The 18,006-nt window shown below is 39.1% G+C and overlaps 2 protein-coding genes across 5 annotated transcripts in view; one reads left to right on the forward strand and one right to left on the reverse strand.

Moving 5' to 3' along the window:
* Nucleotides 1–358: 358 nt before the first annotated feature.
* On the forward strand, nt 359–11,574 carry CCNJL (cyclin J like; the record flags this gene model as incomplete). The annotated part of the gene is given in 8 exon segments (XM_082490174.1): nt 359–409; nt 1,212–1,419; nt 8,989–9,260; nt 9,263–9,281; nt 10,045–10,204; nt 11,113–11,149; nt 11,152–11,259; nt 11,263–11,574. Coding segments are annotated over 8 exon segments (1,167 nt in total).
* A 5,408-nt stretch (nt 11,575–16,982) lies between these two features.
* The window catches only part of FABP6 (fatty acid binding protein 6), a gene marked incomplete at its 5' end in the record, with an annotated part of 46,154 nt that continues 45,130 nt past the window's right edge, over nt 16,983–18,006 (reverse strand). For all 4 annotated transcript variants that reach the window (XM_082489887.1, XM_082489885.1, XM_082489884.1 and 1 more), the window contains 2 exons: nt 16,983–17,060; nt 17,894–17,983. In XM_082489887.1, the coding sequence (XP_082346013.1) occupies nt 17,007–17,060; nt 17,894–17,983 (144 nt within the window). In that variant the 3' untranslated portion in view covers nt 16,983–17,006. The remainder of the gene's footprint in view (nt 17,061–17,893; nt 17,984–18,006) is intronic.

Consider the following 18,006-nt stretch of genomic DNA (forward strand, 5'->3'; position numbering starts at 1 on the left):
GTAGCCACTGCAGATACTGCTGCTGAACGCTTTTAAAAAACAAAACAAAACAAAACAAAAACCCAAAACCCAAACAAAACAAAAAACCCAAAACAAAAAGAACCCCTCCTGATTTATTTAGTAGAATTAACTGCTATGTACTGCTTTGTATTCCACTATAAAATACATCTATCTTGCAGCACTGAACTACTACTAGTTTATGTTCAAATATATGTAATACAAAAATAACATACTGCCTTGATGAATTTCTGAGAGATACACCTTGCTGAAATGGTATATTTCTAATTTAGGCCTATCACCATGTATTCAGCCCATTTTAATTCAAGTCTGGCCACGATAACTGCCTTAGTATATGACCATGTCTAAAGTGAGAAAGTGTCAGCTTTCAAGTGGCATTAGCTCGTTGCAGGTATTGCCAAGGACCTTCACTCCTTGCCTTAACTTACTCTTTGCATAGTGGCTACAAAGTTGTGTGTAAAAAACCTTGCAAGTGAAGATCTAGCATAGGTAGACCAAAAATTTATATAATTCTGCCTTTAAAACGAGAATTTGTACATTACATGTGAAATACAGTCTGTCAGTTCAATAATTAGCTTTTATAATGCTGAAATAGGTTGCTACAAAAATACTGGAATTTGCTATAATTAGAAAAGTCTAATTATTCTCCTGTTTTTTTCTTATTAATGTCTACTTTTGTTTCTTGCTGCAGTCATGCACCACATGAAACTTTTTTAATGTTAGATAGATGTTATTTATTCTAAAGACCTATGCATTTTGTAGTAACTTGGGCAAGCGAGGAAGGGGCAATATCAGAGAAATGTATCTTGCCCTTCTTGCCTATGAAACTCTGTTAAAACCTTACTTAACAGTCCAATTTGGGTAAACAAAATTAAAACTGAGTCATTCGGGAACAATTTTCATGGCCAAAAAGTTCAGCGTTCTGTAGAAAGCAACAGCAAGCTATTCCTGGGTTACAGTGTTTGACCATGTGTTTAATGATTGTGAGAAAAGTGCGTGGATGACCGAAGTGTTAGAAGTTAACTGACTGTCAAAACACGCAGTAATCCAGCCCTGATTTCTGTGTCAATCATAGTGCTGTAGCTGCTAAGCATTTACCATAGCAGGTGGTGGGTGTTGGTTTGGGATTCCAGATGCTGAAATGGTGTTTGTTTCTGTTACCTCTCTTTCCTCCCTCTTTTTCCCCCCAATAGGAACTGAAGTTGCCTGTGTATAAGGCTCACTCACCACAGACTGGGATGCACCGCTACTTCATTGATCTCTTGCCTGTCCTCAGCAACCGCTGCAATCTCTGCCCTACAGCCTGGCATCTCGCTATCTATTTATTGGACCTCTTTATGGATCGCTATGATATCACTGTCAAGCAACTGCACATCATTTCATTTGCCAGTCTTCTAGCAAGTAAGTTGACTGCTGCCTATTAAGGCTTTTTTTTTTTTTTTCTGAGCAGATGCTTGTTTTCCTTATATATAATGTGCTGTTTTCTCTGTGTTAACAGCTTCCACCCACTTAGCGTGAGGCCTAATGAAGTCCAAGTCAAGGCATAAAGCAGTCTGTTAATAAACTCCGCTCAGCTGCATAGCTTGCACTACACATCTACATGCTGGTATTAATGTGCAGAGGAAGTTTTGGCAGCTGAAGCTGGGTCAGTGGGAGGGGACAATGAAGATCAGGGGGTGATGGAGTGGTAAGGCAGTCGCAAGACTGGGAGAGGTTAGTTCTGAGGAAGAGTTGGTAGTAGGGAATGACATCTGTGTAACACGCAGCCTCTCCTGGAGATCTGTCCTTGGACAACCTGTACCTCTGTTGTAATCACTGGGCATAATCAGTTCCTTGCAAATCAGAGGTTTCTTATACAGGGGCCAAAGGAAAATTTGCTTGTCGAGGCACTTAATGGATGTGTTGATGATGCTGGAATGCATATTGCTTGTTCCTACCAAATAGCTAGGCATTGCTGTGCAATACTAAAATTTCAGTACGAGCATCCATTTCGTAAATGCCCTTGAACATTTGTCATTAGTGCTTTCTTGAAATTTCTGCAGCCAGTGCTGTGCCAGTGGAGGAAAGCGAGACTGGTGTCAAGGAATTGCAACCTACCCCTGCAGACTTAGGAACTCTGTTTCTAGGTTACAGAGAAATTACCCCACCGCATGGGAGCCATGTAGAGAATGCAGTACTGTGGATAACAAAAAGTTATGCATACTCTAAAATTAATGGTTGAAAAGTGCAAGTAGTCATATTGGTTAAGGTAAAAAACACTATGGAGAGCCAGAAGCTATTGAGAAAAGAAGGTGATGCTATGTTTACCCTTCAGGACATGGGATTGCTACTGCTCTTCCTTGCTGGTTGTGTTCTGAAGAGCTTAATCTACAGAGATAATGGTAAAATAATAAAAAAACCCATACACTCAGTGTATTTTAAGTATTGCTGTCTATCTGACTCCAGAGAAGATGGTGAATTATGTGGAGCAGTTACTGGTTCTTTTTGCAAAAAAGGCCAATACTAAAATTGGAACAAAGTAGAATGTAAGTGGTTGCTATAGGTGCAGTCTTACGGCAGCGCGAGTGACTCAGATATTGTAGTTCTGCTGACCTGAACCTTTGGTGAGCTTCTTCAGGCGAGTAGATTGGCAGAAAATAATCCCAGCTGAGGAAGTGTTTTCTTTATTTACCAGAGAGGTATTTTTCTGAGGGGTCAGACAAGCTTCAGGCTGGTGCAATAGAGGAGAGAGAGGCTAGGGCTGATTTGTAAATTGTTATGAAACTGTACCCTTAATTTCAAACACATCAGACTGAATGAAATACCAGGTTCGGGTAGCCTGGAGGCTGATGCTTGCTTAGAGGTGTACTCCTTCAGCTGTCAGACCATCTCTTTTTCTTTTTTTGGGTAACCTCAAACAAATTGCACTAGCAGCCAAGTAATGTTCAGCCTGGACTTGCTGCAGTTGAGAAGAATGTAGGTGTGTGTCCCTTGAATCATCCAGTTGTTCACTAGCCAGAAGATGTATGTTTCTTTGCAATGTATGTACAGTGTGATAATTGGAGGCCTCTGGAAATTCCTGCCGGATAGTTTAGCTGTTGAGAACAACTATAAAAGCTTTGAAGCTTACTAATGTCATCAATAGTTATTATTTCCTCTGAATAAGTTCTGAAAACGAATGGTAAAAATTGTTCACAGTAATCTAGAGGTGACCTGAAAGCTATTGGGGGAGGGAAGGAAAAGTTGCTGGGGTCAGAGTTACTTTAGGAATGTATTTACAATATTCTCTCACTTGCTTTAAGGGAAACTTTATGATCTAAATCAGAATCATAAACTAAACATGTTTTTTATAATACAGAAAGACCTGGTCCACATGGATGTTTTGGCCAGGTACGTTATTAGAAGACGGGACCTCCTTTTGAGGTCCAGCTGTGGTAATACAGAGGTTCCTGCTGCTGCAAGATCATTAATGAAGTCCAGTGGTTTTAATTGCTGAAGCAAATCCATTTGTCCCTTGCTTAAAGCAGACTAGTGATTGCTCAGGTTGACTACTGTTAGGTCAGGGAGATGCTGTCTTGGTGAGAAGTAATGCTGGGCAGCTGGTACTGGTGATCTTCAGGCAGCCAGCTGGATCTGGAGCCGGGTAGTTACCAGTACACCTGCGCAGAAGCCAGGATTGCTGTCTCTGCACCAGGCTATGGATGGATGCTCATTTTGTAAATGGATAAGAGCCTGAAAATGTTACTACTTTCCTTTTCCCCCAAAGCACCCCAATGCTTTGAGTAAGCTCTGATTTTCTTCAGACAAAACCAGCTGGCTGATGCTTTCAGTAAGTGTATTGATTCAGTAACTAACATTTTGCCTGTAGGGAATTGAGGAACTTTCAGTTCACCTCACCTGGCAGCTGAGAAGGCAGCTCCTTGTAGAGGAGCACTATTGAGCAGCAGCAGGTTGTAATATTCTGAACTGCATCTTCATCGGGCAATTTAATACAGAAAATGATTGTGTTATTTTAAGGTGCTCTAGCCCTAAGTGCTCTGTTGGAAAAAGGGATTGTGTAAAGATATCCCATCTGCTTTAGTGTTACTTGGCTCAAATTGCTCAAATTTGCTGGGCAAACCAGCTGCCCCAAAGCAGATGAGATGCTCTGACACAATGCATTCAGATGGTCCAGCCGCAGGAGCAGTGAACTCTGGGGAGAGAGCAAGCACCTGGGCAGTAAGTCTTAAATCGCTGCAACTGCTGCTTCTGTGAGTTTCGTAACTGGGGTATACAGAGGCCGTATGGTTACGGTGTATCAGTATAGTTAAAGCAGTGCAGCTTTTGCTCATTGCTGTAAAATCCTAGCAGGGTCTTAAAAGCTGTTCCTTTCGTCCCTGAAGAGCTAAGCCTCTTCAGTAGCAGGTGCTTCAGTACCTGAGAAAAGCAACATCTCTCTCAGCTGTTCAATGGCATTGAATGTTTCAGCAATTCTATTTCTTATGGCCCCTTTTCCTCAGGAGGGTTCTGCTGCTATTGGGACATGACAACAGTTTTTAAATTTGAGGATTGCTTTAAGCAAAGCTAGCTGACTGTTCAGCACATCCAGTGCTGCATTACTTCACGGAGTACTTGGGTACTTTTTGTGGTTTCCCTGGCTTTATTTTGCCCAGCTCCTTAATCTGCCAGTGGATTCTCAGCAACTGAATTAACTCGGGACAGTAAAAGAAATTAGAGCAAGAAAAGATGTCTGTGCTAAATGGGCTGAGTTTAGGGCACGGGTAATCCTCTATCAGCTAATTTCCCTTTGTCTGCATGGAGCTGTTGTCAGACATCAGGCAGTTTTTCTACTGGAGTACGCTTGGTGATCTGTTCTCTATTTATTGTCCCACTTTCAGAAGCAGGTAACTGTTCTGACAAAGACAGATGAGCTGCTTATTTTCAATAAAAGATAACAATGGGTGTCAGTCCAGAATATATATTAGTGCAAAACTTAGTCTGTAGTCTTATTTTTTTTTATTTATTTATGTGTTGCTGAAACATGTACAGAATATTTTCTTTAGTAATTAAACTTTACTATAGTAAGGCATTGAAAACTCAGGTGCCTGGAGCTAGCTGGTTTGCATGTGTGCTAGGTACTGTACAGACAGATGAAAAATCCCTGACTGCTCACTTTGTAAGACACTGCAGAAAAAGAAATTAAGTAGGCTATCTCTAAAATAGCCTGTCTCTTTCTTGCCTTGCTTAGAGGAAAGTTAAAAGCTGTGTTTGTATCTGGAGGTGGCATGGGAGAGAGTCTCAGAAGTTTATTGTACCACCTTTTGGAACAATGTAGGAATAAAGAAAAGTAGCCCTTCAGCTGTGTGAGCAGCCATAGGTCTTTTCTTTATGCTGGCCTAGATGGGCTTGGCTGGTTTATCCTTTTGGATTGCTTTTAATTGTTTATGGGACAAAAATTACTTACGCTTTAATGACTCTAAATTGGCAGTCCTTTTTGTTCCTTGGTCTTCTCGAGGACTCTGAAAATGTAATAAAACAAATTACTTGCATGTCCTGCTTTTGTGTTGCTACCCATGCAAAACCCCAGGAAGACCATCTACCAAACCGCCAGTAATGAGTCTGAACTGCAGGCTGCGTAGCTGGGTGTACGTAGTGACTCTTGCCTCCTGCAGGGGATGAATCAGTTCTTCAGGGTATGTTTGATAGCAGTGATGTTCCTCTGAGACCCTCAGCTATTCCTAGTGAAAAGCTTGCATGAATTGATAGGCTGTTTTGATAATATGACAAATGTACTCATGAAAGGTACTCTTCATAACTTAAGCCTGTTCCCCTCGACAACAGGACTTTCTCTGGCTTTCATTCATCAAAACAAAAGTGTGAATGTCTAACATAAAAAGCACTCACGTGTTTTTTTTTTTTTTTTTCTGTAGGACCACCTGATTGTAGGACTCATAGTGGGACAGAACATGACCTAAAGTAATTTGGAAAATCTTCGCATCGTTAATTACAGTAATACTACACACTCTTAAAAATGTCCCATGCTGCCCCGCCCCCATATATTTAGATTTTGCAAAAAAAGTTGCTCACAAATGTAAACCTACATTACATGTTCATCTTAGTTTATTAATCTTAGTGACCTCAGTAGGCTGCCTTGTATAAAGATTTGCAGCATCCATATACTACTTAAGCATTGCTTTAAAGGCTTACAATTCTGTTACCTCAAAACAAAACTATTTTTGAGGCCAACAGCGACAACTAAATGGTTTTATCAGTAACTGGAGCTCAGAACACAACAGCAGACTTTTGAGATGTCTACAGTGGCATTTCAAAAGCATGCAAATGACTCATACACAATTCTCATGAACTTCAAACTACAGACTCAAGGTGATAATGTAGTTCAAACAGCTTTGTTTTTCTCCCCGAAGTGTGATGTTGATTAAACCAGTCAATGTTATTCGTTAGGTCAGTGCTAGACTTACAACTGTCTTGTCTGAGCCTGTAATATTCTTGCAGCCACTGTGTTGGGGGGACTGATTCTCTCAGCACAAATATGCTGTGCACAGAAACTCAGTTTCTGGTGTAACTGAAGGAACAAAAATAGGAATAGTATATTCTGATATCTTTAAATTAGGGAAATTGGGGAACTGAAGGACACACATTGTATTTTAAAAACATCTTAAACTTGTTCTTTCCTAGCTTGCCTCTGCTGTCTTTGGTCTGATGGCATGAACTAACTTTTGCTGTGTTCTCCAGATTGCAATTTAAAATATGTGGGAAGTACTTGGTAAACTTGGAAGCAAAGTGTTTAGGTCAAGGCAAAATTGGGAAAGCAACTTGATCTAAGTTGCTTGTATGTTGCTTTGGAAAGTAGCTCACGCTCAAATTTTACAGTTTATTTGAAGCAAAACTTCTGAGTTGATTTCTCTCCCCCCATTCCCAACTCAGTTTTGGAGCCTTTCTTCAGTTTATGTAGCTACATTTATACTCAGTGTCTCCAATCTGCTGCAGTGCCTGCTGTTATCTAACATTAAAGCTAGGAACTAGTGTGGTGAAAAGCAGAAGGGGGAAAATAATAGCTAACTAGTAATCTAAATCACTAAATCTAGCTGTTTTCAATTATTTTTAACTTTAAAAGAAAAATGACCTTGATCAAGTCAAATAGCTTTGCCCTGGGCTGGTATGATACCTTCCCAAAACTGCTGTGCTGGTAGTCTGCTCTCCAGATTATAGTCTGACCTTTTGAAATTATCAAGGTTGAGTGGGAAGACAGAAGGAACTAGAACTTACAGAAGCCAGAATGACAGATCTTGTCCTTAGTTTCCTGGGCAAGCAGTGATTTCTCCTACATCTGCTAGCATACTCCTTAAATTTCTGTATCAGGCTGTCTCATCACCTTGTGGGGAAAAAACAAAGGGTTAACTTTTCTCTCAAATTTCATTTTTCTTAAAAAGTTCTAAATTCAGGTGACAAGGAGATTCATGAATGTGTACACAGACTCCTGAATTTTAAAGGGCTTTTTCACTGACAGCTTGCCCACAATCCTTTCCTTTTCTGCTTCATATAATGGATAAATTTTATTTTTCATTGTTATACTCTTTTTTGGTGGGGTGGCTGCTATGTTATACTTTTGATGCATTTCATATCCATGATACCTGAACAGGCTCAAAGATGGAAAATCCATTTTTAAACGTGTTAAAAAGACACTTAAGCTGCTAATAGTACTGAAAATTGTCAGGTTTTTAATACACTGGAGACACTTGAGATGGGATTGCTATCCTAAATGAATAGCAAGATCTTACTTAATTTTAAAATAATTTTCTAGTGCAATACTCAATTGTTTCTAGATTTGACAAGAATACTCTGAAGCCATATGACATGCTAATATCTTGTCAATTGGTCCGTGTTGGTAAAGGAGGACTCTTGCAGAGGCAGTGGGAGGACAACTGAAGCAATAATCAATTGTGGAATATATGCCCTCAAGAACAAAGAGGAAAAATAACTATGGAGTACTTTTAAGTAGCTATGGGTTGGGATTTTGCAGCAGGGATGTTCTTTAAGCTGTACTAGAAAATTCTTACTGGTGATTGTTTGTTGCTAGCTCTTGAACAAGGAGTGGCTGGTAGAGAGGTCATTTTTGGCTTGGTAAACCAACAGTGTGAATTTAAGAAGATTTAATTGCTTTAAGTTTGCAGCAGTTACCCTGTTGTTTCATTAGTGATAGATCTAATCCTGGGAATCAAATCTGATACTGGATGCTTTTTATGAAAGAAGGGTGAAAAGAGTGAGATCCTGGTTTTCTGTACAAAATGACAGCACTTTGTAGCTACTAGTGAAAATTGAGTCATTCTGGAGACTACTGCTGTTTCAGTAGGCTGGTAAATACAATTTAGCTATCTTGACTCTGAAAATGTATGCGCTCGCCTAACCCTGTAGAAATTAGTTATGTTAATCACTTGGTTACAGTGTACTTCTCCCTAGCCTTTCAGTGACCCTAGCTAATGAGGCCCCCCAAGACAAGAAGGAACAAAGACAAATTCTGAAGCAGCAAGGGCAAAGGCGGTGTTGCCTGTGGGTTTTTAATGTCTTCCTTTTTGTAGCATGTGCATTTAGCTTGCATACCCAAAGGAGGCTTTTTTTCCCCTCAATATTAGATCTTCCTTTGCCATATTTTCGCCATACTGCTTGCTTTCTTCACACTTGACTGAATGACCTTCAGCAAACCGTTTCTGGTTATTGTCAGAAAAACTACATGTAATCCTAATGAGTTTATAATCTTGGTTTTGGCATCAATACTATATAAGCAATTAAAAACAAACCAACCCATAAAAAGCACGTAGGAATATGTTGACCAGTCTGCTGGCTTCTTTCCTACTTGTGTCACTGTACTTTCCCATCCTTCTTTAAAAAGCACCTTTTATCATTAGATTTTCTGGGTTTGGGTGTGTTCTTTGTTGGCTTTTGGATACTCAATCCTAACAGAAAATCTTATCTGAAAACCATCTCTTCTGGCAGGTAAATTTGAAGAAAAAGAAGATAAAGTTCCAAAGTTGGAGCACTTAAATAACCTGGCATACATGTGCAATGTGAATGTGGTATTAAACAAGAAAGATCTACTTAGAATGGAAATGCTGCTTTTGGAAAACTTCAGCTGGAACCTCTGTCTACCAACACCAGCACACTACATTGACTACTACCTCTATGTGTCCATTGACGAGAATGATCTTCACAATGGCTGGCCGATCATCTCACTGAGCAAAATTAGAGACTGCCTGGAGAAATATATGAACTTGATTTCTCAGTGCAAGGTAAGAGGCTTAGTTTTATGCTAAAATGATCTTACATTTGGCAAAAGGCAAAAATCTGAAAGAGAGAAGGGCTTTAAAACTTGTCATAATATGGATTGCACAAAACTACCTGTGCAGAAGGGTTTCTCTTTGCGGTTATTTCAGATGGTGTCCCTTCCTTGTGCATAAGCCTCTTGTCTCTTTTCAGAAATCTCTAGATGAGATAAATTTTTTTTTCTTCAGCTTAGAACACTAATTGGTAAGGCTGTCAAAAATGGAGTCTAATTCTTTATTTGCCACAAGTTGCAGACATGCAGTTCCACGTATGAATCGTTTAAAATGATTTTTAGAGGGTCCTGTGTTGCAAGACATGACACATTTAGAATGACAGGGCTTTGAATGGTTTGGTTTGCACCAATATCTGCAAATGTGAGAGGCAGTGACCTGCAGCATCCTCATAAATAAGCCAGGTTCAACACTAATACCTAGCTGTTTCGGTTAAGACCAGTCTACAAATTTCAGTATAGTATATTTTGTGGCTTTTTCTGAAATAAAAGAAACTATAGTGAAGGCCCGATAGTAGTCATGAACAAGTAGTACAGAGATCTTCAGGAAAGCTTCATCCAGTTTTGAGAGACTTTTTCTGGTTGTGAGTTAATACTCAGAGATGTGTGGAACAAAGTGTGCATTTAATTTTGTCCTGTTTTGCCATGTATACACATAATAGGCTCACTGCAGTGATTAATAAGAGTATAACTCTTCCTTTTGTTTTTTTCTTTTGTAGATCACGCTTTCCTCTATTTTCATCCATCTCTGATTGCTGCAGCTTGTGTGTGTGCCTCGCGTATCTGTATGCAGAATTTTCCTGCCTGGACAACACAGCTTGAATTGCTAACATGTTATTCCTGGGAACATCTTGCCCAATGCATTGAAATGATGCTTATGTAAGATCAGAAAGAAAGTAACCTGTTTGTGCTCTTAGGAAGATGTTAATACTCCTTTTTTTTTTTTTTTCTTTAGTAATTGTTTAGCTAGAATTAAGGCAGTACAATATTACATTGGTAATCTCCATCTTCAGTTTGAGGAAAGGAATAAGAGGGAAAAGAATCAGGTCACTTTACTAAATACTGTATTTTAACAATATTTGCAATGCAGAATGGAGTGTACAATTTAGTGTTCATTGTTTTCTCGTACTGGTTTCTTATTTTTTCTCCAGTAAAGGACATGACTGTGATGCATCAATGCTGGTCTGGTATGCAAGCACATACAGTCTTAACAGAAAACAAAAAAAAGTTTAATAGAATGCTTTAGATTGGGAGTGATGGTGGACCTTCTGAATCCCTACTTAAAGCAGGGCCAACTGACGTTAAATCAGACTGCTTGGGGTGTTATCTAGGCAAGGTTTGACTGTCTCCAAGGATGGAGGCTTCCTAACCTCTCTGGGCAACTTGTTCCAGTGCTTCAACATTCTCATGATAATCAAAAGTGTGAAAATATTTCTTCCTGATATCTAACAGGAATTTGCCTTGTTCTCTTACAGCTATGCACTTTAATACTCTACAAATACTTACAGAGACTATTTTAAAATGTCTTTGTGTTGTGGACTTAAGGTTCCAAGATAACCAGTCCATGAGTAAAAAAAATACTTGTAATGCAAAATTATCCATAAACCTGTTGTTAGTGTGTGAAGATTGTGGCAGGATAATTAGCATTAATTGTGAAAGCAACTGAGGATTATCATATACAGCTAAGGCCAAGAATCTGGTGATGTATCCTGACAGGTGAAAACTTTGGGATATGTGCAAGGTCTGTGAACTTCTCTTTGATAAATCTTACTTACAATTTGTTTCAGATATTATGAGAATGACATCAAAGAAGCCAGTAACATAAAAAAAAACAAGTAGGAATTCAACATCCAGAACAGGAAGCGGTGGGAAACCTGAGCCATCAAGCCACTACTCAAGTTCTCTTCCAGCAATCTAGTTATCACCCAGTCATCTAGTTATCAGCCCAGCATTCAGCTACGCTTTCCCAGTTCCAGTCACCAGTGCAAGATTTGTGCTCTGCTTATCGCAACTCCTTGCAGGCCCCCAGGACCAGCAGTCCGCTTGCTGGCAGTGTTGACAGCTCACGGCACTCCTGCGCAGCTCTTCAGGCCAGCCTTCGGCCATCTGCCCAGGCTCTGCCCATCCAAGTGCCCATCGCTGTGCAGGTGGCGCTGGGAACAGAGGCCAGACACTGCATTTCCGCGGCTTATGGCAGTAGTTACTTCAGTGGTCATCACTCATATGCAGCTGGGTGTTTTGATGAATAAATATTCATGGGAGAAAAGGTGATATGAATGGAAGCTGAAGAGGAGACCCTGTGTGTGATACAAGATGTGTATCTGAATGAAAATCATGAAGGAACAGAATCCTTATGGCTCGCTCCTTCAGAGGATGTTGATCTGGATCCACTGATCATTGGAACCTGGGTGCCTTTCTGCCAAGGGTTGTACCTTTGGCTCTTAATAAGAGAGAGAAATAGAAATTCATTCATATACCTCACTCCATGTCACTTTGAGAGGCATCTGTGTAGAAACCCTGGGGAGATTACTTTCTTCTAGTCTTCAGTTAGTGACTCAGAGTTGGCTTAAAGCTTGTGTTGAAGAGTTATTCCGGGATGGTGTTTGTTGAATTTCTGGCCAAGTAGCAATGTACCTAGAGGATGTTGTTGGAAAACACGGAGTGCTTTCCTCCCTCAGTGATGCATTGCTTGAACAGTGGCAGCTTATACTACTGGAAGCTTCTATGAAAATGTATTGAAATTGTTATCAGTTAAATGTGAACTTTGTTTATGCAAAAATCTTTGCATAGAATGCTTCCTGTTTTCTTTGAGCAGGAGTGATAGTTCAGCAGTAAAACTTTAGGATAAAAAGAAAAAAAGAAAAACGGGCCAGAAGACTATCAAGTAATTTTTGACTTAAAATTCTCTTGGCATCTAAACGTGGTGCTGCTGAACGGAACATCACTCTGCCTTCAAGTATTTTAGAAACAAAACCAAAAACCTTAAATCATCTCTTAGATCTTTAACATGCTGCTGCTTTTGAGACTGGAGATTATTGTTAGTAAAATTGTTCATGAGCTTTATCAGGGATTTAATGTTACTTGAAGAAATCCTCTTGAAAAAACTCTTGAAAGGTTTGCTGCCTTCAGTTATTTCATCTTTTGGGCTCAGTGACTTGTGGCAGTAGTTCAGGCTCAGGACAGGGGAACTGTTGTTAATGCGGACACAGACAGGGAACTGGTTAACTTTACTGTGAAATTCGAGTTTGACTGCAGTGCTAGACAGTGCTGACTTAGTTTTTTAAATAGCATCTTAGCATTCTTTGGAAAATGTAGCTGATAAATTGAAGATTGTGTTGCTTCTTTGCAATGAGACGCAAACCTACTGTCGCATATCCAAAGGTTTCTTTCTCAGCTGAAACCAGGGGTGATTGTTCAAAAAACTGTCTAGGCTTTTTCTGTGTTAATGTAGATACTTACAAGAAATGCACTTCTGCAAATGTGAAACTTTAGTTTTTGATATATGCAACTACTATTGTAAATTTGTTTGAAAGCAGTACTCTTGGTTTGTCTTTTTTCTGAAGGTTCTCAGGACAGCAATACAGGTAATGTGCAATATGCTTTTACTGACTTGGGGCAATTGTTTCAAGTCATGTGTCACAGTGCTGTTTTACAGAATATTTTTAAAGAATTATTTTTAAGGGTGTTTTAGGGTGGAGGGGAAAAACTGCATGCTAATGCGTGTTTGTGTGACTGTCTTCTGAGAATGCAACATTTAGTATCAAGTTAATAATTTCTTCCATTCAGCAGGCTACATGAATCTTGTTTTTTTTTTTTTTTTTTTAAAAAAGCAAGCTGTAAATGAAGAGGCAGTACTCTTCAGAAATTAGTCTAGAATTTTAGAGAACTTAGTTCATCTTTTATTCTGTTGGCTTTGTATTTATAAAACTTTATTTTCAGAAGGCTTTAGTGTATTTTTATTATGTTAATCGACAGATGTAAAGAACAACATATATGTGGCAGTATGTTGTGTGGTTTTTCTTTTTTTTTATCACCCATTTGTGTCATGTGCAGTATTATACTTTAGACCGCCATCATGCTTAATTGTGAAAATACTTGTGAAGTTCCCAGTGAAAGTTTCCAATAAACAAGCACACAGCTGAAGTACCCTTTTTTTTTGCTTTTAAGAGCTAGAAAAGAAAAGCATATAGAAGAGCTGTAGGACAGAAGTGATGGAAAGGCCTTCCCAAATAATAAATTGTGATGGATTAGGCAGATTGGGAATTTGGTCACTGCACAAGAAATAAGGTCCTATTCCAATAAAATGTTGGTATGTATCTAAGGAAGTACAAAGTGGGATGAGGAGATGGCTGAAGAAACAGGCAGAAAATTTACACTGACAAGGTAGGGACATAAAATAAGAAGATTGTTCCAGTTTACCTGGCCACTGTGTCTTGGGGGTACCTTCTTAACAGTGGAGAGTGAAAGGCTGCATAGGAGAATGCAGTTGTACATTCAGTCTTTCTTCTAGTGACTGCATCTTCTAAGCAGGAATTGTCTGTCCATTGACTTTTAGGTTCTGTTTGTGCCATTGTATCATGGGTGGAGTTGAGACGCAGATTAAGTCCTACAGCAGACTCTGAAAGGGAGAAGATATATAACAATTTGAGTTGGCCCAATACTGATCCAATTGACAGTTCTCTCCAGAGTGCTTTAAATGTTGGTGGCAATTCCACACATTTAATTTTGAAGTAAATACTTTTACATGTGACTGAAGTTTTTTTTTTTCTTTTGTGAAAACGTACCTCTTCAGGAAGAGTTCAGCTAACCTAAAGATGCTTTTCTGAAGACTTTTTGCCACAATTACTTCTGGAGGGAGCCGCAGAGGTGCATGCAAAGCTGAATTAATTTTTAAACAAAAGGATGCAAAAATTCCCAGCCTGTGCTTGTGCTGTTTGATGCTGTCTGTTGCAAGATAGCCATATATCAGAATTTCTACATGCTGATTAACTTGTACTTCCCTGGCAGAAAGGCTGCTGCAGAAGCAAATGCAGCGAAATGTGGCTAGGAATACGAAATTGGGTATGGCAGGAGTTACCTCCTTACATGGGAGGATGTGGCAGATGTAACCAAACAAGTGAGAAAACGGACATTAAAATTGTACTGTATTAGTGAGTCCTGACAAGAGCTGCAGCAGGAATACAAGTGCAAAAAAAAAAGTCTGCTAATATTGATCAGGCATCAAAGGTAAAATGAACTTATTTTAAAAAATCTTACAGCTGCAGCTTGCTGCTTTTTTAATCAGGAAAGGAGGAAAGTACTACTATCTCCCTATTTGTGAGAAAGCCACAACTCGGTGTTTGTGAAGTTGTCAAAGCCACTGTTTGATCCTTTAGTTTTAGCAAGTTTTACACATTGTAGTGAACAATTTAAAGTTGATATAATGCTCTTTGATCAGTATAATCAACTCATCAGTAAAGGGTACAGGTGTTGCTTAATAAAATTTAGCTTAGTGCTATTTTGCTCTTTTCCCATATGAAAGCACCTTCAGAGAGCCTAGACAAAAATCCCACCCTTCTCTCAAACCATTGTTGTCTGTATAATGGGGGGTTACTTGATTACATGCAGAATGTGAAAACAAAACATGCCAGTTGCACAACACTAAATGTAGTTGCCTCTAGAACTGGAATTAGTGGTGGCTGGTTCCATTTTGTTTTCAAAGCAGGGAATTATCAGGTATCAGCATCGCCTCCTTCAGAGCAGGTTCTTGTGCGTGTGAATGGTTCGGACAAAAGACCACCATCCCTGAATTCTAGTATGAGCTTTAGTTTCATATAACACTTGCCCGGTGCCTACCTGTGCCTAACTCTACAGGTCATTTTGTGTAGCTAGTGAAGTGTTGAATATGATGGGCACATTCTAAATCCAGATGTTCTAAGATGTCACGTTATTATTTGCAGAGGAATGTACTAGCTGCCTTGAACTCAAATGAGGAGTAAGCCTGGAGAGATCCCTTCTTACTTCTCAGTATGATCTCATATAACTGAAGAGGTTGAATTTCAACAAAATTCTATTAAATCAGTAGATCTCTTTGTTGCAACTACTGAAAGAATGTCTCAAGATTGAACAGGTTTCAGATTTGACTTGTGTTTAATTAGGCTTCAGCATTATGCTTTGCCTTGGAAACAGAGTAAGTAACCTATTGACCACGACCTGGTCATAAGACATGTTGTGATTTTACTCCAGCCAGCGACTAGAACCATGCAGTGGCTCGCTCGCAAACTACCCCCACCAAGGGTGGTAGGGTGGAAGAGGAAAGAAAACAAAAAGGGGAAAGGGAGGGAATAAAAACAACCCAGGGGCTGAGATAAAGACAGTTTAATAGAAACAGTAACAAAATAGGAATAATAATAATGACACAGGTCTGTGAATTGGCACTGTCTGGAGCAGTGATCGTGGATTTGCACCACCCCAGCTAGCTCCCCTTTATATACTGAACATGTTGTCCACGGTATGGCATATTTCATTGGCCATTCTATCATTCTGTCTATGCTTCTATGGGAAGTTGAAAAAAAAGTCCTTGAATAGTGTAAACATCACTTAGCAACAACTAGAAACAATAGGTATTACTGACACTCCTTTCACACCAATCACTAGAAAGAAAAATTAACTCTTTCCCAGCTGAAACCAGGACATGTGCAGCCTGTTTTGGGTAAACTGATAGAGTCTGGATGAAGCCTTGTTGCAGCCGGAAAACTTAGTAATTTCTATCGAGGAAAAATATAAAAATGAATTCAAAGTATTTTTTTAATGCAAGATACTTGAAATGAGTGGGATTATAGGTGATATACATAGGCCCATCAGAAAATGAACTTTTGTGTACACACAACATGCACTGGTTAGTTACTGATTAGCTTGTGAGGGCAAGCAGCTAGTTGGGATCCAGAAGGCAAGACGACAGGAAAAAGGAGTCTGAAAAGTTTGTGGACCAGGTATTGGCCAGAAGTGATTTGGAACAGTGAATCCAAAAACTGCGTTCTATTTAATTCCTACTGTATTCAAGAAAACAGGTTTTCACATGCACTCTGTGTAAATAACAGGGTTGCATTGCGAAAATAAGACTCCACATTTTCCTGCAGAAGTCTGTCTGTAAAACCTTAAACGTCTTCTAAGAATTTGGGTCAAGAGCAGATACTGATGAGAATGAGAAAACCATGATAGCAGTCTGAAAGCATATCTTTTAATGAGTGATAAACTGACTTTCTCTTGTTTTTAAGCTGCTGAATTCCTGCCCTCCAACCAGCAACAGGGCAAAAGCCTTTTATCAGGTCTTGCATTTTGATGTATGCTTTGGGCAGAGTATTGGCCTAGTCTTCAGACAGAAGCTGAATACAGCTTCTTCTATTAAGTAGGTGATAGACAACATTTGAATATGCCAAGTATGTATCACATCCTGAAATACTCAGACTTGACAGCATCACTGAATGCTTTGTTGCATGCTCTGATTTTTGTGTTCTGATTTTCTGAGTATTTGTCAGATCTTTAGGAATGGGGTAAGCATTAATGGTGAGGATAACATTACTCTGAGAAACAATTCTTCGTGTCTTTAATACAAAGAAAGAGAGGAAAAGACAATCAGCACTATTTTATTTATTTGTACTGTTTGTTTTTCAGTGCACTGGGAGAGACAGGCTTTACTGCCTTATGCAATCCTTTTGCTGGTCCTTTTGTAGACTACACCAGAAGAAGTAGAAATCTGAAACAAAGAACAAACCAAAAATTTGGTTGAACAGTGTAATTAGAGCTTCAGTATCACACATGAAAAAATCTACTGACTGGCTCACAAAACCTGTCCTTTACTGAAGCAACATTTACACTTTTGTAGAAGACATATCTAGAAAATAAGCTGAATATCTTTGTCAAGTCTGAAATACACTGTGCAAAAATACTCTTCCACAAAACCTTCTAAACAGGGGTTTAGGGATAACTTAAATGTATGCTGTGTTAGACATGGCTTCACCAACTCCAAGTTAGCAAGATTTTAGACAAGTGAGATGATAACTGTTCTCCAAAAAGCAATAAATGATTGACACTGTTACTTTCAGGGAGGATGAGTGTCCTTTCTTGATTCACAGAGTAACTTACTTCTGCTTAGTCTCTGTTGAAGATGAACTCAGACATACGTAACTGGCACAGAGATGAGTCAGTTCAGGAAAATTTTTAAGAATCAGAAATCTTGATGTTTGAAAATGTGATCTGTTTTACAAGTTTTACTCTAAGTATTGTAGTTTCAGGAATCTTCCAAAGCCATGTTGGCATTTTGTTGATAAAATAGGATACTGCTTGAAATCCAACCTCTTTCATGTTCTGGTTTGGTTTTTTTCCCTTTGGTAAGACTAAAGAAATAGGGTTCTCCAGAAATTCTGTGAGGAGTTGTAGCTAAATAGTTTTCTAAGAATGAAACAAAGTTAATAACTCTATAGAAACATGTAAGTAGTAGGTTAAAAGTTTTATATATATTATTTTCTATTCTTGAGGCATAGGCACAGTGAATGCAAAGACATGGCAGCTGGATATTTGAGAACTCACCTCTACTAGTTTTCCTCCACAAATCTCTGCGGTATGACGATAGTTGGGAAATTCAGCTACTATTTTTCCATCTTCCATTTTAACAGTTGCCTGTAATACAGAAAGGTTTAGCG

This window comes from Vanellus vanellus, assembly GCF_965231255.1.
Source record: "Vanellus vanellus genome assembly, chromosome: 13".
Taxonomy (NCBI): Eukaryota; Metazoa; Chordata; class Aves; order Charadriiformes; family Charadriidae; genus Vanellus; species Vanellus vanellus.